The 22,035-nt window shown below is 54.8% G+C and overlaps 1 protein-coding gene across 1 annotated transcript in view; it reads left to right on the forward strand.

Moving 5' to 3' along the window:
- The first annotated feature begins 8,807 nt into the window (after positions 1–8,807).
- Positions 8,808–22,035, forward strand: part of PDE2A (phosphodiesterase 2A) — a 91,503-nt gene continuing 78,275 nt past the window's right edge. Inside the window, exon 1 of the mRNA XM_032357993.1 lies at positions 8,808–9,184. Within this exon, the coding sequence (XP_032213884.1) occupies positions 9,114–9,184 (71 nt within the window). The 5' untranslated portion in view covers positions 8,808–9,113. The remainder of the gene's footprint in view (positions 9,185–22,035) is intronic.

Raw genomic sequence — 22,035 nt, forward strand, 5'->3', positions numbered from 1 at the left:
AAAGGTTCTGGAGACCCCAGTGTGGCTGTCCTGGCCCAGGTGGTGTTCTGTTGGAGTGGGGGGTGGGACCTGGCCCTGCCTTTGATTCCAAGACTAGTTATGTTCTGGAAGGCAACACCAAGTGCTGTGGACTCCCAGAATCTAGGAGCCAGAAGGAGAGAGTAGCTCTCTGCACTGTCTCCTCCTGGAGGAGGCTCAGAGAAAGGGAAGTGACTTGTGCAAGGTCACATAGCTTTCCTGAATCAAACCTGAGGTTCGTTTCTATAGTCACTCTTTCAGGGGGAGGGAGTCTCCCTCTTCTGTATCCCTCCTGATTTAAATTCTTCTCTCTCCTCTTATAAGTGGCCCCATACGTCCCCTGGGAAAGGGGATCTGAACTGTCAGGAGTTAATGATAACTTAAAGTGCTTTCCCTTGGGATCAGGGACAACATCCCAACAGGAGCCTCAGGTCTCAACTGTAATGAATTATGGCAATGACAACAGCGTGATGGGTGGTTTTGGGCAGGAGACTCTGCTGGTCTTGGTCACAGGGATTCCAAGAAATGGGGCTTCTTGGGACCCTGAGTAGTTTATATTCACATTTGAGGTTAGGGTTGTGGGGGAGGGGTGGGATGTGTCAAGATCCCAGAACTAGACCTACTGAGGGGTGGGAAGCAGCTCTTGGAGAAGAGGGGGCTTTCTGGAGGAGGAGGTACCCCCAAGCTGGCCCTGGAAACTGGAAGCCTTGCCGGTATACGTGGTAGGAAGGGGTGCAAGCCAGGGTGAGGTGTTTGGAGAGACGGACCCGGTGACCCAAGTCTGGGCCTGACCACAGTGAGCCCTGGGAGAGAAGGCTGCGGCAAGTCAGTCTGGGTGGAGAGCATTATGGATGGAGAGGGAGGGGGGAAGAGGGAAAGGGCTGGGTGATGGGGTGGGATGTCTGTCTGTCTCACTCTTTCTCTCTGCTACCTCCTTCTTGCTCGACCCGCCTACCCTGCAAAGTGTTCTGCAGCCTTGGAGGGCCTTGGGAGACCCCCAGGCTCTGCAAGAAATCCATAGGACAGGGGAGGGGAAGATGGGCCCTGCCTCCTCCTTCCCCCAGATCCAAGGGATTGGAGGGAGGCCTGGAGTGGAGCCTTTCTCACCGGGCCCGGTGCTCTGGTGGCTTCCCCCCTGCGCACAGCTCACTGGGAAAGAACATGGGTGTTGGACACCCGTTGGGCAGATGCCCACGCTCCCATGTATAAGCTCTGGAACCTTGGCTGAGTTCCTGAGGTCTCTGATCCTCACTGTTCACGTCTACTTTGGAGGTATTAATAGTACCTACTAATGGGAGGATTAAATGAGCTAATATGTGTGAAGTAACTCGCACTATCCCTTGGTAATCCCCTTCCCGCACATGTCTAGGGAGACCTGGCATCCAGAGTCTTCTCCAGGCCTCGTATCTTTTACTTCAACAAGCCCTTCTTGAACACCTACTGTGTACAGAGCTTTACTGGACACTGAGGGGGAGCACATAAGTAAATGCCGGTGGGGGGGAGCCCTTCCAGGAGGGGTATTGATCAAGAAAAACTCCACAGAGGAGGTGAGGCTACAAAGACGAGCAGATTTCTACAGGTGGATTTAAGAGGGAAAGGTGTCTTAAGAAGATGGAACAGCATGATGCGGGGGCAAGGTGTTGTGACCCTGCAATGAGCAACCCGTTGTGGGTGTGGCTTAGTGCCCTGGGGGCCTCTCCCCCATGCCTCTGGTGCTGGGGTTTTGCCCTTCTTGCCTCTTAAATGTAACCACATCCCAGTCAAATGGGCTCCTTGGGGTCTTCCCCCACCAGAGACCATTCCTGTTTCTTTAGCTAGCTCTGTGACCAACGTGTGATCAGGCCCTAATTGCTGGGGAATGTCTGTCTGTCGCACATATACACGTAAGTACAGCTGGCATGAACCTCTCAACCTCTCCTCCAATATGACACTTCCTTCAGGAAGCTCTTCTGGATTGCTCTTCCGCACTGTGCGCACTTAAGTGTATGTGTGCCTGTGTCCAGTCACTTGACCCCAGCTAGGACCTGGCCCAGGGAGGAGCTACCAGGGCAGGGTCCCAGTCAGCCACAGCTGGTCCAGTCCTGGCATGTCCCCTGTCCCACGCCACTCTCAGCTTGTGGAAATTTCCGCACTTTCTTCTCCCTGGTTCCAGCTCCTCCTGCTGTATTTATCACCCTGGAGACACAGTGGCACGGGCGCACACATGCCACACATGCACTCATGCCCTGTACACACGTGCCTGCACACCTCAGCCTGCACTTCCAACACACACACGCACACACGCATACACGGCACGTGTCTGAACGCCCCCACAACAAAGCTCTCTAGGAAAATTGCCCCCACCTTGCTCCTCCTCCTCCACTCTGTCCTCCCACCACCAACCACCTCAAGACACTGAGACCAAAGAGATGGGCTGGACAGCCCTCCCACCGCTTGTCAGCCTGGGAGACACAGCCCACTCCCTGACGATAGCATCCTCCCCCTCCCCCCCCACCCGTCTTCCCCACCACCCGCTTTTCCCTCCGTCTGTTTCTGTAGCTCCTCAGTCCTTCCCTCTCTGCCACTTCTCTGCTCCTGTCTCTCTCCCCCTGCGCCTCGGTCATTCTGAGTCCTCTTAGCACTCTTTCGACCCCCTGAGGTAGAAACTGTGTTTCCTCCCTGCCCTCCCTCCTGGCGGCCTTTGGGGACCTCATGGGGGCTTATGGGGACAGAGGGACAGGCCTAGGGGACCCAAGGGCCTGAGCCTCCAGATCCTGTCACGTCAGCCCCTCCGCCTGTGTGCCTGGCACCATGGAGACCAGCGTCATGGTAACACAGCTTGGGTGGGCACAGCCTTCCTCCTCCTAGGGGCCCCCCATGGCCTTCTAGGAGCTGCCAAGCAGCTCTGAGGAGATGGGCCTTCTGCTGGCGCCCACCCCTAGCTCATACCAGCCCAGGATACCCCCACCCTGAAGCACTGCAGCTTTCAGCGCCGCAAGTCACGAATCCCCAGTTGGGGGGGAGGGTGGATTCTCTCGCAAACATGAGCTCCAGAGCTGAGGGCCTCGGGGGTCTTTCATTGAGGGCTCATTTACTAATTGAGGACCAGAGAGGGCAGGGGCTTGCTTAGGGGAACACAGCAAGTCTGGCTCCTGACTCTCAGAATCAGTTCTCTCCTCTGGGTTCCCACCTTCCACCCGGGTCAGTGGTCATTCCAATCTGGGAGGCCTCCAGCCAGTCCTTAGTGTTGGCAATGACAGTGATGCAGATGGTAATACTGATAAGCCACAGTGAAGCCCCCCCCCCACCACCAGGGCTAAGGCTTTGCTTGTCTTTTTTCATTTGATCCTTACAACAAACCCACCCCATGAGGAAGATATTCTCATTTTATAGGTGAAGAAACCAAGGCACGGACTTGACAGTGTCAGGTGACTAGTAAGTGGCGTGGCTGAGAAGGAACACAGGTCCCTCCCATAAGGTGCAGGTGAGCAAAGCCTCAGGCCCGGTGCCCCCCCTCCCAGCAAGCACTCTTTTTCTGAGTCAGTGACAAACCATGTTTTCCGTTCTGTCTTTCCTTCTGGAGAGAGTTCAAGGAGAGGATCTGGGGCTTAGTCTAAGTTGGCCATAAGGTTTCTAGAAGCCACAGGGTTATTTTTCTAAGAAGGTGGAGAGGGAACAGAGCCTTTCTACTGTGGTTAGCCGTAGGGAGGACATCCCTCACAGTCCAGCAGTGCAAGCTCACACCTCCCAGGTCCTCGTGGAGTCCTGTCCAAGCCCAGGCGGGCACTGTGTGATGGAGGGTGGAGACCCTGCTTCCTGGGCGCCAGCCTCAGCTTGTCTACCGACCTTGCCTCCCTCCCAGCTTATGTAATCATTCAAATATAGCAGCTGCCTTTATCCCACTGAGTCACACCCCCTCCCGCCCCCGCTCAGGTGCGGGGAGTTACGGGGGAAGAGGTAGATTGGGGCTGAGTGGGTAGCTCAGGGCCTCCTGGAAGGAGAATTGCCTCACTGGAGGGTGGTGGAGGTGAGGAAGCTGGGACCAGAACCCCAGGAAGGGCGAAACCTTCCCCAGAGTATGAAGCAACGGAAGCCACGTCTGTTCAGACCTATCCTGCTGAAATGCCACATTCCTGGGGATACCTCCCCGTGGTCAGGAGCTATATCCACAGCCTTCTTTCCTAGCTGTGTACCCCAGCGGAAGAGGTGAGGAGGAGGAAGTAGTGGAGTGGGGCAGTGGCCACAAGTCCCTGGTCCTAGGTCTTGGCCTGCCCTCTGTTCACTGTGTGAGCTGGGCATGTTTCTGCCCTCTTGCCTGTTTTCCCCGCTGCACCATAAGGGGCTGGATTCCACCGGCTCTGGCATCTTGTGCTGTCTGATCCATATTCCTGGAGATGACCTTGACCTTAGGCAGAAGGCCCTTCTAAGCATCTGGTCTAGCCCCATCTCAGGCTGACTTCCCTCTCTTCCTTTTTGTCCATCCCAAATCTCCATCCTCAGTGGGCCAGCTCAGCACCCCCACCAAATCCACAGGGCAGTGGAGACAGGAAGCATTACTGGGTTCTGGGCTGAGGGGCTGTATTTTGGCTGCCTCTCCCCTTCCTGAATTGGCCATCTGCTCCACCACTTCATTCCCCTGCCCAGCAGGAGAGAGAAGCTTACTACCCCCGTGTGAAGTCACCCCTTCTTTCATGGGACAGCTCGGACTGATCCTGGACCTGAAGCAGGCCCACACAGTGCCTCAACCCTCAGTTCTGGGGCCCCAGAGCCACCTTACCGAGGTGTTGAAGAAGCCATACCAGCTTAGAGCTGTTCTGGAGCCTGGCATGGCTTTTTATTCCTTTATCAACAAGGGCCTTGTCACCTGTGGCGTGATGGGGTCTGAGCTTCGTGTGGGAACACAGGGAAGTATGCCAGGCCTCTGGCGAGGACTTGGTGCTTCTTCAGCCATTGTCCTTGAAGCCACAGGTGGCATCCTCCTGGCTGAGTGGGAGGCAGAGAAGCACTGTGAGATGGAGCCGAGTTCCCCACTCCCCCCGCTCACCCCTGGGCTTCAGTTGCCAAGACTCAGATGCGGGCCCATCCTGGCTCCCAGCCAGAGGGAGTCACCCAGGAGTTTTCAGGCTGAGCCTCCGTGAAATCCATGTTCTGCCAATTACCAGCCTTCCCCCCGGGAAGGCCAAGGGATGCTCCATGGCCTCAGTCTGCCCTTGGGTGGGTGGGTGGTGCAGTGGTTCCCACAGAGTGGGGCAATCAGGGCCCCCTCACCATCCACCTACAGCCTGTTCTGAGACCTTGCTCTGGTGTGGTCCTGTGTCGAGCTCTCAAGCACTGTCTCACTTCCACACTCATCGGTGTTTGCTCCTTACTTTCCACAACATTTCTCACTCGGACCTGGTGAGGCTGCCCCAAGGCTACGGATTGGGGCTGAGGTGAAGAGGACTTTGGCCTGTCCTTGAGAGAAGTGTCATCCAGCTGCTCAGCCCAGAACCCAGTGATTCCTCCTGTCTACCCTGTCCCCTGTGGGTGAGGGCAGGGAGTGTGTGAACTGATCCAAGAAGGATAGGCCAGGATTTGGGATGGGCAGAGAAAAGCAAGAAGAGGCAGAAGTGAGCCTGGGAACCAGAGGGTACCAAGTCAAGGAGGAAAAAAGGACTGATGCGCGCTTAGGGACTAGACCCTCATCCATGTGGAGAACGGAGAGGTCAGTCAGCGAACACGAGAGACTTCAAATACCAGGCTGACGAGCTTGGCTTTTATCCTGAAGGCACTGAGGAGCTATGCAAGGCTTTCAAGGAAGAGTTCTATGACGAGCTAGATAGTACCAGGGGCAGGGTAGCGTGGAATAGTGGGGTTGAGGGCTCTGGAGGGGCTGGAGAAAGACCAGAGGAGGAGGAAGTAAGCTGGGCCTGGAGGGATGGAAGCAGTGGACAGAAGAGAGGATTACAGAGGGAGAGGAGGGTGACAGATTTACACAGGAAGTGCAGAAGAAAGGGGCAAAATGACTTTGAGGCTTCCAGAGTAGAAGTTTGCTGATGCCTTTGTTAGGGACAAAAGATACGTTGGCTGTTGAATATTTGAGTGTGAGGGGTCTCTGGGATGTTCCCACAGATGTCCAAGAGGCAATCTGTACTGGAGGTTTGGAGCCCTGGGGAGAGGGCTGGCCTGCACGGGAGCACTCAGACATGGTGCACTGGGGGAAGGCTCCAAACTCCCTGAGTCCAGGGTGGACAAAGAGGAGAGAGGGGGCCTGGTGCTCCTGTGAGGAGAACCCATGTTGAGGGGGCAAAGACAGGATGAGGCAGCGAGAGAGACAGAGGAGGGGCCGTCTGGAAGGTGGGAGGGAAACAGCCGAGCAGGAAGGAGGCGGGAGAGGGCGCTGGGAAGAAGCCGCGTTCTTTGGCAATGAGGAGTTAGCTGGAGCCTGGAGTCCTCGCGAGGCAGTGGGCGCGGGGCGGAGGCTGGATCCCAGAGGCTGCACCCTCCCGTCGCTTGGGACAGCCACCCCCTCCCGGCTTCCTCTCACCTCCCGCCGGTTCCGCCAACTAGCCTTACCCGGGGTCTGCCGACTGGCGGCACAACGACGGCCCGAGCCTGTGAGCGCGGCACGCCCGGATCAGCACCCGGGAGAGCGGCCGGGGCCTGCGGCGGGGCGGGGCTTCGCCGTGAGCGCTCCGGGCCTAGGGTTCCTGTGGGGCCGCCTCCCAGGCCGCAGGCAGCCAGAGAAGCTGAGAGCAGGCCGGAAACCTCGGGCCCTCTCCCCTTTCAGAGGCCTCCCCCCATTCCGGCACGCAGCCCCTGCCCCAGCATTTGAGGACGTTACTCTCACAGCCCCAGCAACTCAACCTCTTAGGGCGACGGGAGGGAAGGAAGAAGGTTCTCCCCCTGGGAACTTGGCAGACATTTCCAAAGCCTCACAGTTCTTCGAGCTTGGAAATTGTGACCTCTCCTTTCAGATGAGAAAACTAAATAGAAGTTCAGAGAGGTTAAATAAGTTGCCCAGGGCACGTGGCAGAGCAGGGATCTGAACTTCCACCTGCCTACCTCTAACCCGGGAGTACCCCAGGACCCAGGAGTTCTGGCTCTGCCTACCTCTAACCCGGGAGTACCTCAGGGCCCAGGAGTTCTGGCTCTTGCGCTTCGTTTCTGCAGGCTCCTTACTTCTGGGGCAGCTGCGGAGTCTGGTGTGGCAGTGGGATGGGGGGAGACCTTCCCTCCTCCCTGATTTGCTTGAGTATATTCCCAGGAAATTTCTGAAGATGAGGCCTCCATTGCGGTTTCCAGAGTGGGAGGGCAGAGAGGAGGCCGGGTGGTAGGTGAGGCCTCTGTGCACCTGCTTCCCCTGTGCCCTGCTTTGAACCCCTCTGACTCAGCTTCTGACTGCCGGGCTCCTCGGGGCGTGAAGGGGAACTGTGAGAGGCCGAGTCTGGACATGGGCCAGGGCCTGGGCTTTTTGGGCTGAAAAATACCTTCCCAGCTGGAAGGCATGGGGCAGGGAGGTCCCAGGTACAGGTCAGGCTGAGAAAACAGTTCGGCCAGAGCTTTCAGAGGTCTGAAATTTTACCTTCCGGGACCACAGTGGAAAGCAAAAGCTCCCTCCCATTTTCTTTCCTGACACTTGCTCAGCCATGAGAAGGCCACCTTCTGTCAGCCTGGACAGGCCTCATGCACAAGCCGGGTCATTCCTGTCCATCCCACCACTGTTGTGTGCCTTCCCCCCCCCCCCCCCCCGCGCCCATTAACAGGGGCTGGGTTTTCACTCAGTCTCATGGGCTTTGCAGCCTGGATCCTGGTGTGTGGAGCCAGGAGTATTGCCCCCTCTGGTCAGAGAAGTGAGGTTACTGGTGAGTACACCCCCTTCTCCTGGGGTCCTTTAAAGACCCACCTGGTATCCTCTCTTACAGAGATGTTCACAAATCCTAGACTGAGTCTAGGGTCCTCTTTGGGCATGACAGACACTGTGCTTCTGTCACACCACCCCCAACATAACCCCCCCCCCCAACACACACACCTTGACTTGGTGCTTCACCAAGGCAAGGAACAGTCTGAGTCCTGTCTAACATTGGCGAACTTCATTAGATAGTGCTTGTGAATGAATGAAGAAGTTAGTGGAGGTGAGCTCAAGCCCCATATTGGCTGTAGAGATTACTTAAAGTCTAAAAAAAAAAAAAAGTGCATGCTTCAGCATCAGGTCCCACAGTGTTCCGACTAAGCAGAGCCACCAAAAGTGGACTCTGTGACAAGGCTCTGAGTCCAAACGCCCTTAGCAAAAGTCCCCGAACCCCCCTGTGTACCCAGCTCCATGCTGGGGACACGCCCCAGGACTATGATGCAGACTCAGTAAGGGAGTCCAGAGGAGCTGGTTTTGCCTGGAGCGGGGCCCTTCCATACTTGAGGAGGGCTCAGAAGTGTCCCCTGACCCTGAGGGCCTCCAGAATGGGGTAGTGCAGGGTCTGGGTCCCACTCCTCTGTCCCTCACCCCTAGCTCCCATTCTAGTCCATGCATAGTGCAAATCCTTCACCCTCTAACCTCTCTAAGCTCCTCTCTCTGCTTCTCTCTCGCTCACTGTCTCCCATCTTGACTTTTTTTTTCTTTTCTTTTCTATCTTTGTTCATCTGTATGTGTTTTCCCTATGCCTCTCTGATCTCTTTATATTTCCGTCTTGATCTCTTTGAGGCTCTGATCCTGCTCTTCTCTCCTTCACGCATTTCCTTCCTGTCTGTTTCTCTCTGTCTCTGTCTGTTCCTCTGTGTGTGAATCTTTCTTTTCCTCTCCCAGCCAGAGTCTCTCTCTACCCCTCCCTCCCTCTCTGCCTCCTCTGTCTGGGCCTCTCTCTTCCTCCTCCCTCCTCCCTCCCCCTTCTGCATTATCAGACCTGCTCCAACCTCCTCCCAGAGCCAGCCTAGCGGCAGAGGCAGTGGCAGCAGGAGAGGTGGGAGCAACTGGGGCAGCAGCAGCACTAGGTCGGGGTATCAAGTCCAGGCTGAGTTGGGGACAGGCTACGGCTCTTGGTCCCCGTGCCTACCGGGCCAGGCACCCTGCCTGGCACCCCGGGCAGGGTGGACAGGGCGAGGTGCCACCTTAGTCTGGCTGGGGAGGCAGACGATGAGGAGCGATGGGGCAGGCATGCGGCCACTCCATCCTCTGCAGGAGCCAGCAGTACCCGGCAGCGCGACCGGCTGAGCCGTGAGTACTATCGAGGGGCTGGGGTTTGGGTGAGCGGCTGCAAGACGCACCAGAGACAAGGGTCCTGGGAGTGCCTGTGAAGAGCTGGGGTTGGCGTGTAGCTGAGCCACGTGGGAGGATCGGGGATCGACCCTGCTCCTGGGAGTCTGGTTGCTGGACTATAACCTGGGGGGCCTCTGCACAGGGCTGGGGGTGTCTGGCATCAACCTGGGGAGCAATGGGGCTGGGGTCCCATAGAAGGGGCTGGGGGAGGGGTTAGTAATGAACCTGAATTATCCTTCCAGGGGCTGGGGGTGGGGGAGGTCTGCAGGGAGTTCCAAGGAGCTCTGGGGCGGGGACAGGGTTGGGGGGGGGAGGGTACCGAGATTAAACTGATTCAGAACCCTGGAGAAGGATGAGATGTCTAGGACCACGTGTGTATGTGTGTGTGTGTGTGTGTGTGTGTGAGAGAGAGAGAGAATGAGGGAGGGAGAAAACAAACATGAATATGAATAAGAGTGGCGCTGGCACAGAACAGGGTCTGGGGCAACTGCCTTTCATGGGATTGGGATTCACAGCCACCAGTTTAGGCAACTTTACCCCCAAAACACCCATCCTGGAGAGAGCCATGGGACTAGTTGAATGAGGCCTCGTGCCACCAGCTTCTTGGTTCTCCACATGCTGGCGGTGGGCGGGGGGGGCGTGGTTAATTGTGCAGGTAGGGGGGTGGTTTTGGGGAGGTGGCCCTCCACCATCTGAGGGCTGCCAAGGTGGGTGACAAGTGACATGCGTTCCCCAAGTCCTCAGGGGGGCAGGCCTCTGCCCACACGTGAAGGTATGTGTGTGCATACGTCTGTGAGGGACAAGGGGACACTGGGGTGTGGAGGGGCCTGTGGAGTCCTGGGTGGTGGGATGGGCAGCAACCTGTCTGGATGCATGAGCCATGCGGTGTGACCGTACGAGTTCATCTGTGCACGTGTGGGTGCAGGTTGCGCTGCGTGTCGGCGCAGGTGTGTGTATGTGAGTTGGTGTGTTCACAGGCATGTTAAGATGTGCAAACAGAGTGACCCCCATACCGAGTGCGTTGTTTGATTCCAGTACATTCATGTGTGTGTGCTTATTTGTCCACATGTGAATACTAGCATTGCGCTGTGTGTGTGTGTGTGTGTGTGTGTGTGTGTGTATAGATGTGGATGTCTGTTAACCTGAGTGTTCGAGTGTGGGTGTGTGAGTGTGATGCTGGTATGTGTGAGTGGATATTGATGCTTGTGTGGCTGGTATCCGTGTGTGTGTGTGTGTGTGTGTGTGAGTGTGTGTGTTCATCCCCCCTGGGCGTGGGTGGCTGTTGCCTTCCCCTGGCAGTTGAAGACACAGCTGCTGAAGACACTGTGGCCCACTGAGGCAGGGCGGGGGTGGCTGAATGTGTGACCACCCCTGTGAGCCCAGGACAATTCATACTACACCCTGCGGGGAGAGGCAGGAAAGAAACAGGCAATAATGGTTCTGCCCTCTGGGGCCTCCTAAGCTTCCTAGACATAAAATAGCTTGAGAATAATTAAGCATAAAGATCAGGATCAAGCTAACAGGTGGGGGTGGAGTGGGTGCACCATAAGCAAAGGCCCTGGGGGGGAACGGCCATGTGCCTGGAGCTGTGAGGAGGCTAAATGGGGAGGCAGCAGCCTCATCCTGTAGGACTGGGAACTCCAGACCTCTTGGGCTTAACCCTGAGGGTCCTGGGGAGCCCGAGAAGGCTCCGTGTGGTGGAGGGACAGAATCAGGTTTGGGGTTGAGAAAGCTGCCTCAGTGGCACTGTCACAGTGGAACTGGAAGAGAGGGAAGGGGGCGTGGAGGCCAGGCAGGTGTGGGCATTTAGGAGGTCTGGGACCAGGTGGACCAAGGGAGAAGTTGGAGGGCCTGGGCAAGAAGGTGGGAAGGGAAATGTCAAGGAGGCTTGGGCTTGGGCTTGGGCTCAGGTGGGAGGAGTGGTGCCAGGACCTCAGAGGGTCAGGGTGTTGGAGGGAAAAGCCCCTCCAACAAGGGAACAGGAGAGATCCCCAGCGGGTTTCTAGCCAGGGTGCCAAGGGTTGGAAATCATGGAGCTGCCTCTTCCCAGACAGGGGTACTGAGGCTGTGGAATTGTCCACCTCGTCTGGCTGCAAGGCCAGGGCTGAAGCTCCTCAGCAGACGCGAACCTCGGTCTCCTTCCTCAGGCTCTGCAGGGGACCTGTTGGTTGCCTGAGCTGGTTCAGCTCAGTGAGAGTTAATTGCCTTTATGTTCCCTGCACCCCTCCGTTGCCCCTGCCCACCAAGCAGCTCCTGCCACTCTTGCTGCTTCCCACTCTAGCCTCCCATCCCCAGGGACTGCTGATGGCTTGGCTGGGATCTAGCCAAATAGGGGAGGCAGAGCTCCCAGCAGTACCCGCCTTCTGTCTTAATGGCCTGGGAGTCTCACCCTGAGCCAGGCTGCTGTCAAGTCAGGCCTACACTCCCCAGGCTTGGGCCTATACAACCTACCCACTCGGTTTGCTCCCATTCTGGTGTTGTTGTGTTTACGCATTCATTTATTCCCTCAACAGCAACTGTCCGATGCCTGCTTGCTGCCCAGTGGGCTGGTCACTAGGGACACAGAATGGACACAGCCCCAGACCCTGCTCTCAGGGACTCCTGGTCTGATGAGGGAGGCAAGACTGGAAACCTACAGCCTTGTGGTGTGAACGGTGCTGTGCAGAGGGAGCCCCAGGAACTGTGGGGCCCAACCCCCCAAGTCAGGGCTTCAGAGGGGGAGACACTTGAGCTGTGTGTTGAAGGATGGATAGGAATGGCCCGTGAGGGGAAGAGCAGAGGGAACAGCATGTAAAGGTGGGTCAGTGTGAGAACTTGCTATGTGACCAAGGGACAGAAGGAGTTTGGGTTGGGGGGAGCAAGAAGGGAGTGGAGAAGAAGAGAGGACAGGAGGGGCCAGATTCGGTAGAGTCTCAGATGCCAGGCTAAGGGGCTTGGACTTCTTTTCATAGGACCAAGTTGCTAAGGAAAAGCTTTTGAATAGGAAGGCTCCCCTAGAAAGCCCTCCTTGGTTCTCCCTCCCTCTGACCCCATGACCCACCCTGCAGTCTCCCCAACAGTACAGTATCAAGATTGTAGCCCAGACTCCGCTTTCCTCTGTGATGCCCCCTGGGTGTGCGGTCCTCACCCAGCCCACCAAGGAGCTTCTCTGAGGCAGGAGCCTTCTCCCTGTGCTTCCCAGCACAGGGCTGGGCATCTAGGCTCTGTCCAGCCTCCCAGCAGGAGAGGACATATAGAGCATCTGGGCCTTCTCGCACTTGGTTTACTCTTCTTTGCAACTTGCCCACAGATCTACCCAGCCCTGCTTACATACCCCGTGGGACAGGATGCTCATCCCTTCCCTCCTGAGCAGCCCTTCTCTTGGAGTGGTTGTATCTATCCTGGGCTCCTCTCCAGGACCTGGCTGCTTGGCTTTGTGTCCCTTCTCCATCCTGGGTCACCATCCTTCCTCCCAAGTAGGTCCAGGCCGAGCATAATGGTTCAGGAGTGGTATGAACACATCCTGGGCAGAGAGTAGGGAGAGAAAAGCAGCCTTTATCCCACTACAGATGGTAAAACTGAGATGGGGCAGTCCCTGACCCCTCTCCAAGAATAATGATAAAGAAGTAGGCATAGATAAAAAAGGGAGTGAGGATAGACAACAGAAAGAACTTCCTCCCAGCACAGAGGAGTGTGGAACCTCCTGGCTTTGGGAGAGTGGGCTGTGGGCATGAGGGTGAAGTCTTCTGGAACAGGAGGGGGAGTAGGGGACCGAGGCCCTCTCCAGCTCTGTCCCTCCTGCAGGTGAGTGAAGTCATCCAGGGAAAGGGGGGATGGCAGGGGCTGAGAGAGACAGGGGAGGGAGGTGAGGATTCACTCATTCATTTAGCAGGTGTGTCCTGGGATGCTGCCCATCCAAACAGGCCAACTCTGCAGGGCGCTGGACACAGCAATGGCCACATGGAGGAAGGCCCATGGTTCCCCCTACCTCTGCCAGTGTCTAGGGAAGGTCTTTCAGGGGAGGGGTGGTTGGGGCTGCCCTTAGGAGAAGAGTCACTTCTTCAGGCAGAATTGACAGCTCCAGGAAGAGCAAACGCCATGTGCAAAGGTCTTGAGGGGAGAGCAAGCATGGTTTTGCTTATGTGAGCACTGAAGGAGGTCAGAGCGGCCTAAGCATGAAGTGCAGGGGTATGGGAGGGCCTGGGCAGAGATGAAGGAGGAGAGAAATGAGAATTGAGGTTAGACTATAGGAAGCACTTTCTTCTATAGCCAGGGTACCCCCAGCAGCTTTAACATGTAGGCATCGTTGGGAATTTGCAACTTCTTGGTCTCTCCCAGCGACCTGCTGAGGGACTCCTCCTTGCTTGAGAATGAAATGCTCAGTGAGCAGAGCCCCTGAAAATGGGGGAGAGGCAGCAGTTGAAAGTGAGCCCCTTCCAGAAAGTGGCATGCAAATGAATGCAAAGTGATATGCAAATAAGCCAGCTTAGGCTTGGCAGCTTTGTCTGGGAGGATGAGACATCACCCCCTTCTATGCTTGACTCCCACCCTCTGGGCCCCCAGCCCACGGCCCCTGGGACAGCCTGAACACCCTCGTCTGCTGCTCTGAATGCCCCAGCTTGTCTGAGCCACAAGGTTGTGGCCTCTAGGTTAGGGGCCACAGGCTCCCTGTCAGCACCCCCATCCTCTCTGGAAGTCGATATATTTAGTAACGGATGTTTTCAACACATTTATCTCCCATTGTTCAGCTGCCCGCTCCCTGGGAAAGGCCAGGTCCCCAGTGACGTGACCCACTTCTCGAATTCCCTGAAGTCACCCTTCTCACTGCCCTCCCTGAAAAACAGGAGGCAGCTGGGGCTTGGTGCAGCAGAAGGGATTTAAGTCAGACATCAGGGAGGACGTCCCAACAGTGTGGTTGCTGAAATATGCAGACCCTGAGGTTTCTGGGTTCTCACTTTTTCGATGGCTACCCAGCTCCAAAGCCAGAGGAGGCTTGGAGAATAGAGTAGAAAAGGTGGTGGACAGGTGGAGGGTCAAATATCAGCACCATTACTCGGCAGCTGTGTGGGCAAGTTACTTAACTTCTCTGAACTCTGTGTGAATAGTGGACTGGGAATATTAGTACTTTCCTGGCTGAATGACTGTGAAGAATCTGGAAGTGGGGAGCTTCGCGGCAGGCATGCGGCAGGTGCTCATAAAGGTTAGCTGTTGCCATTATAAACCACCCACCCTCACCCACACTTAGAAAGATTCAGTGGGGGCCTGGAGGGGGAGAGACCAGATCTAAGAGCCCAGAAGCTGTCATCGTGTGGGAGACACAAGGATGTCTGAAATGGAGCCATGGAGGTGGGAATGCTGAGAAGTGTGGATGCTCCGTGGGAGGGCCGAGGGCCTTCAGAGACATGCGACCACCTCCCTAGGCTGCCCTGGCTGGTCAGGGTCTAACCCCCAGAGGAGGCAATGGGGAAAATGGCTCGATGAGGAAGGGGTTAAGCCAGCGGCCACACCCATAGCAGGCTGTGAGTCATTCTGGGAGTTGTAGTCTGGCATGAGTTCACAGTAAGTATACTTAGTCCAGCCGCCTGGCGTCCAAATGCATACTGTGCTGCTGAGGCGGGCTGGGGACAGGCCCTGGAGGGGGCTGGGGGATGCAGGGCCCAAAAGTGGAGCATTGTCAGTCCCTCCCTCAGGACCCCTCAGTCTGCTGTGTTTTGGGCCATGCAGGTGGGGGTAGGGATAAAGGGATTAAGCCATAATTAGGACTCTTCACACATTCACGCAGAAGTTTACAGCTTCCAGAGCACTGTTTTCACATCTATGATCTCATTTAATCCTCACCACAAACCCAAGAGACTGCTGTTTTCTGGATGAAGAAACAGAGGATCCAAGAGGGGAAATAACTTGCCCAAAGGTATTCAGCCAGTGTCTGGTGGAGTCAGGCTTGGAGCACATATCTGCCCGCTCCCAAAGTTTCTGCTCTTTCCATGGATTGTTCCAGATAGCAAAGGTCAGGCACTGAAGGACAGGCAAGACACAGACAATTAGAAACCTCAACAGAGGAACAAAGACCTGACTCAAGGGACAGAAGGCAAAGCCTGAGCTCCTAGGGATTGGAGGTTAAGAAGTGGATTAGGCAGACCCTAGACAACCAATTCCAGGCTGAGAATTTGGACTGCTTACAATGGCCCACCAGTCTCTTCCCAAGAGTTTGGAGCAGGGATAGGGATTGATTAGAGCTGGACTTTGGGAAGATTGATCTTGCCTGGGCTGAATGGTTAGGACTGGAGAAAAAACACAAACTGAGACTTCTGAAGTTCACTTGTGGTGCTCCCAGCACTTTGCTCCTCTTCCTCCGCCACACTTCTTCCCAGTTTCTTCCTCCTTCTCCTCTTCCTCTTTCCTTCTTCCTCTACACTGTACCCTCCACCCCACCCTGGGGAGTGAGAACTACACCGTAGAGCTGTGCTGTAATGCCACCTGTCTCCAGCAGGGGTTGCTGTTGTGCACAGTCAATTGCAGCCTGGGTTCTTCTGTCTGAAGGGCCAGAGAGAGGCAGGCTGGACAAGGAGTAGAGATCAGAGGTGCAGGAAAAGTAGCCCATTGTTCTCCACTCCCACTGGGCCCAGGGTGAGAGGGCACTGCTGACCTGGCATAGGGAGGAAAGAGGGCTGAGGGGACACCAGACCCGACATGGCAGGCATAGACACACGGAAGGGGATAAGTCAGAGGACAAGATAATTTTACTTCCTCACAGTTCTGGGACAAGTTTAGATTTGGAATTGGATATAGGATGACAATTGCATTTGGAGTCTGGGTTTCTACTGGGTTGTGATTTGCTTGATCCTGAGATGAGGGCTAAGACTGGTTGGTTTGTGTTTCTGTGTGTGTGTGAACCTGAATGTGAGCTTCCCATTGTGCATGTGTATTTCTGGGTCTGAGAGTGTAAGGGTGTGGACATATTCATGGAATATGTGGACATATTCATATGTGTGAATATGTGAGTGCCCATTTTCCTGCCTGGTTATTGGTAAATGGTAATGTGTATGTGAGTGTGTGCTCCTCTGTGTACAGTGTTATGCACACATGTTCTAATAAAACTGCCTGTGGGTGTGCGTCTCCGTGCATATGTGTGTCTGTGTTTCAGCGTAAAGGCAGAGACGTATGAGTGTGTGTGTGAACCCAGCAAAGCCTCGCCCAAGATGTAGATACTCAAAATTTTCTCTCCTGAGTCCCATCTGCCTGAAGGTAGAGACAGGGTACATGTGGACTTGGGATGGGGGGTGGCTGTCACATGTAGTGCTGGGCTTCCCTTGGAAGACTCTGGGACCCCCTCCTCGTCAGTACAGGCCCTAAAGGAACGTAGCATCTTTGTGTTCAGGCTTAGGTCCAGGGTCATGACATGGAGATGGTGGACAGGCCGTACTGGCACCCTCTAGCAGAGCTTCAGGGGCTCCCAGCCTAGTCCTTTTCTAGAGATGCAAATTCTGAAACCCAGAGAGGGCTAATGATTGACTCAGCATCACATAGCACGATTCAGCGTGCGATGGCAAGGCTTGCAGCCCAGAGAGGGGTGTGTCTGGCCTAGAAGGCCTCTTGTCCATCCAGCCTCTGGAGCAGTTGGGGAGCTCAGAGTAGGGATCCAGTTCCGTGGCATGAGGACACCTCCTGCACCTGGGCCTTTCCGCTCCTCTGAGGCCTCAGATGCTGCCTTTGAAGTTTGTACCAGAACCTCTGCCTGCTGTGAGACTCCTCCTGGGCACTTGTGAAGTCTGTCATTCCTGGAGCACGGTGATTCTGTAGAGAGGAGTCCGGCAGGGGAGTGGGACCACGGAGAGGGGCCTCATCTTTACATCAGATGCTTTTTTAGGTTTTTACTGTTCTAACATTCAAGGCTTTCCCTATAATCCTTTCTTGGTGTCTTAGTACTGAATCAGTGTTGGGATAGTAGGGGAGTCTGGAAACAGCTTAGCTCAATGAGAGGGGAACGGGGCAGTCCCATGGGGAAGGGACTGCCCTAAGGGGGAGGGATGAGCTTCCTGTCCCTGGCGCAGGGAGGTGTGAACAGGGGGGCTGAGCAGCCTGGTTAGGGAGACTGTAGATGAGAATCCTATCCTAGCAGAGAAGTTGGTTTACAAACTCTTTGAAATCCCTTTAAGCTATCGCTGCCATGGAGGGGCCAGAGGAGGACATAGCTTGGCCCAGTGAGCACGGGGAAGTTTGAGTCCCACAGTGCTTTTCCTGGTGGCCTAGGCAGTGGGAAACTGGAAGCAGGAAGATCCCCTTCCCTGGGAAACTGGAGAGACACTGTCTTCTTGGAATTTTAAGGTTAGTGGCAGGGGGCTGGATTCAAAGACACCAGTGGAGCTGGGGATGTGATGGGTAGGAGGCAATGGACTTTCTGGCAACCCTGGCAGGGAGGGAGCAGACAGGCAGCTACCTTCCTTGGGGATGAGCTGTGGGGGGACTCTCAGGTTAGAGGCCTATGTGAGGCTCAGAACTGGGCTCTGGGTCGCGTGGGGGCAGAGGCTTCCTGGTGCTGTGGGCTGAGTAGGGATTGGGTAGAAGAGCAGAGAAGCAGGCAGCCTGGTACCGCATCTTTCCCATGGCAGAGAATTCAGAGTTATCTTAAAACTCCAAGTGGGGTGCAGTTTGGGGGCTAGGAGAGAAATAATGATCACAGATTGCCCTTTCTATTTTCCAAATTGCCTTGTTTAATCACCTCAATAATCCCTCAAGGAGTTTGCACTGTTTTGTAGAGGGGAATCAGATGACACACTAAGGTGGTCTAATTGAAGGCACTTTAATGAAGCAACCATTGTGGAGATGGAGCAGAATGAAGGGAGAAAACAGGGAATGTCCAGGTACTTTGGACTAGCATCCATGAGGCCCAAGGGGCAAGGAGAGTGCTGTAGATCTGAGAGCCAGAGCCGGAATAAAGGTATACCCCCCAGAGCCTGTCAAAGGAGATAAAGAATAGAGGTCTGGAGGGACAAACGGTTGGTGGGAACCCAAAGTCCAGAGAGGGGGCCAACTTGCCCAAGGTCACAGCTGGTTAGTCTCAGATGAAGCCAGAAGCCAGGCCCTGCTTCTGCACATGGATTTTGTCATGTTCTCTGAAGCTTGGTGGGATCCAGGTGCCAGAGTGCTTTCTGCGTGTCTTCACAGGTGCCTTGTGGGCTGCTAGGAGTCTGGAGCTTCTTCTGCCACCAACACCCTGCCCCCTACCTGAGTAGCACTGGGGCTGCTAAAGAATGTCATTCGCAGGGTTTGGTGTCCTTGGCCCCCACAGAACCACACGCTCATGGATCCCACCCCTCCTCAATGCTGCCGTCGCCTCCCCTGCCCTGTGCTTGGCACCCTGGCCATGGAGATGGGCTGGACAGCCCTTCCCTCCCCTTTGTTAGAGGAAGGCAGTGGACATTAGGGGGTGAGCCCAGGGAAGGAGGAAAGCCCATGCTGGGACTGCTGATCAGGAGGCTTCCCCAAGGAGGTGATGCTGGGTCTTAGCCCTGAAAAATGAATGGGAGTTTTACATGTGAAGGAGGAGAGGAAGGTAATTCTAAACAAAAAGCCAGCACAACAGCAGGAAGTCATGGTGGCAGGGCCCAGGCTGCTGGGCTAGGGGAAGGGCCAGTTGTGGAAGCCCAGTTCACCCAGGGAAGCCAGGGAGGGTGGAATCAGGGTCATGGTTAGCTTTGGGTTTTGAAAGCCCCAAGTGACGGGTGAATGAAAGGGGCCAGGGAGGAGGCTGGTATGGAGATGCAGGTAAGAGGCAAAATGACTGCACTGGAGGTGGCTGAGGACAAGTGAGCTGTGTAGACAGGTCACAGGAGGACTGACAATCCCCATCCCCCAGCTCACCCATTTAAGCATATCCCGAGTTCTTCAGTGTCCGCCCTCCAAGGTAGGGATGGGTGGCAACTCCAGACTGTCCTCCAGAAGCACCCCTCCCTGCCTCATCCTACCTGTGGCTTCCACACTTGAGTACCCATCCCTGACACCCATAAGCCACCCCCTCAGACTGTAGCCACCAAGAGCAAAGCTCTGTCCCTGCCCCATCTCTTGATAACACTTACGACTTGTCCACTGCCAAGTCTAATAAAGGTCCTCCCTTTTAAGACCTTCATCCTGGAGTTTGATCTCAACCCTTTTTGCTATCCAGAGCCTGGGCCTTGGCCTCCCTGGGAGATGAGTCAGTGAGATGGTTCCCTCCTGGTGCTGGGGGGCAGTCATGGGCTTTGGCCCAGCCAGCTCATCCGTGTGCCTCCGTGCCAGTGGGGATCCACTTTCAGCCTCCGCTGGGCCTCAGGTCACTGACTCATTATCAGTGTTAACTGGCATCTCTGGTGCAGGCATCCCCCGCCCCCTGACTAAGTGCTTGACAATTGTTAGGTGCTGTTGTGTGCAGCTGGACTCCAACTCCAGCACCCTCCTGCCCCTGGCTTCTCCTGGGTCTAGCTCCCTGAGCCAAGGGACCAAGAGTCCAGGCCACAGACATACAGCTCCAGGCATGGAGAGACAAACAGAAATAAACAAGAGAAAAACTCAGCAGACACAGAAGCCCACATACAGAGAAGCAGACCCTAGTACAAAGACATAGAGAGACCCACCACAAACACGCACATAACACAGACATCAATATACACTGAGAAACAGAGAGGGTAAATCTAAAAAACTGACCTACTAATTGAATGAAGTGCAACACCTGTGCACATAACCCAGGTATCCACACATGCTACACAGACACGCATTCGGCACACAGAAACACACTTGGCATAAATACGGGCTGCCCATCAGGTGGCCAGACAAAGCTACCTCTGGTTCCTTACCTGTGAAGCATTCTCACCTCTGCGTTATTGCACATGCTGTTCCCCTTGCCTGGAACACTCTTCCTGGATGCCTCCTTCCTTCTCAGGGTTCATTCCTATCATTCTTTATGTCTTGGCATCCCTTCTATACTCCCCAACCTTGGAGCTCTCCCTGTTCCAAGGCATCACTGACTATTTTCCAACCAGACTTTGATAAGTTTTGGGATGAAACTTTTGCCTGTGCCCGGTGAGGTGGCAGCTGTGGTTGTGAGTAGGCCATTAGGGCTGAGAAACCAAGCAGAGACAAATTTGGGATGGAGGGGGACAGAGTCAGGAATAACAATGAGGAGCTCTGACTGCTTGGGGCCTGAGTAAGCATTTAATGCACAGGCTGGCATAGCCAGATGTTCTTTGCCTCATTTTTTTTTTCCGACTCTGCCTGATTTCTTTTGCATTTCTTCTAGGCTTGCTGCCCAATCCAGTTCCCTCCTTCCCAAAGCCAGACCTGCCTCTTGCCACCTCTCTGAGCTCACACATGCTCACCTGCCCTCTTTGCTTGGGTGTATCCTGCCTATACTTCTAAGCCTGGGGAAAACTTCATGATTCAACTCGTAGGGTCAGAGGCACAGCCTCCAGACACAGTCTCCTAACCCAGGCCACTTAGTTTGGTAAAGGGAGGCATAGAGTAGAGTAGTTATGAGCATAAGTCTTGGGAACTGTCCCCTGGTTCAAATCTCAGCCCTTCTACTTCTTGGCAGCAGGACATGTGTAAGTTCTGCCACCTTTGTTCCCTCATCTGTGAAAGGGGGACACTAATAGAGCCCATCTCATTAGAGCTGCTGCAAGGATTAAATGAGACAAGTGTGTGGTGTACTTGGCCTGCAGTTAGGCTCCCACTCCGGGCTGTGTGAGAGCTGAGGGAGAGCTAATGAGATCAAGGATGTGCAAGTGCACCCAGGAGGTGCCTAGTGAGTCCTTGCTAATTGGAACTGAGTGAAACAAACATGTGTGTGAGTACCTACTATGTGCCCTCCATGGCCGGGTCTTTGCACTTCCCCTCCTCAGTATCTGCATGGCCGCTGATTCTGTACAGCTGTTACCCTATGGGGGGGATCAGAAAGTGAGGGTGTACCTTCTTTTTTTTTATTTAAATTTTTACATCTATTACTTATATACTTTACCAATTTAAGGTTTATGATTTAAATCACCAATTTAAGGTTTATGATTCAATGAGTTTTAGTAAATGTAATATACAGTCATATAACTGCCATTCCAACCAAGACAAGAGTATTATTGCCTCAAACTTCCCTGTGCCCTTTGCAGTTAATCCCCCTTGGGGGTGGGTGTGACTTTTTACAGGCCGGTGAGAGGTGCTGGGTTTTTACTGGAGCTGAAAACCTGGACATATAGACTGGAGCTGCTTCTAACATGCTGGGTGATGCCAAGGAAATGCTCACCCTTTCTGGGCCTTTGTTCCTGTGGCCTTTGTACCTCCCGGCAGAGATAATGAGGCCAGGGAGAGGACAGGATGCACAGGCCACAGTTTCCTAAGGGTATACTCTGGGTCTGAGAGTGGGGTCAGTTGGAAGTGGTGGCCTCGGAAATCCACAGAGTGGGTAACAGGGAGTAGAGTTGGTGTTCTCACAGACCTGTCCCTCCTTGGATCAGGTGAGCCCTGTGGCCCTGATGGGAATGACTATTTGTGAGTCCAGACTGGAGCAGGGACCTGGCCAAGATGACTCCACATCTCTCCCTATCTCCCCCTTCCAGGGGCTATAAACCCCTCTGAGAATTAGCAACTCCCTGAAAAGAAGGGGGCACTTTTGTTCCCCAGTTCTGGAACCAAATATTAAAGCAATTATGTAACTAGCAATAAATTACTTAAAGTAGTGACTCACTCAGCTTAATTAGAGCAAGAGCAGGGAGGGATTAAGGTATTTTTAGAGCACACACCTCACTCCCTCCTGGGGGGAAGGGGAGGCCTCTGTGCAAGGTGGGGGTGGAGAAAGGGCTGGGAGCTCA

This window comes from Mustela erminea, chromosome 9, assembly GCF_009829155.1.
Source record: "Mustela erminea isolate mMusErm1 chromosome 9, mMusErm1.Pri, whole genome shotgun sequence".
Lineage (NCBI taxonomy): Eukaryota > Metazoa > Chordata > Mammalia > Carnivora > Mustelidae > Mustela > Mustela erminea.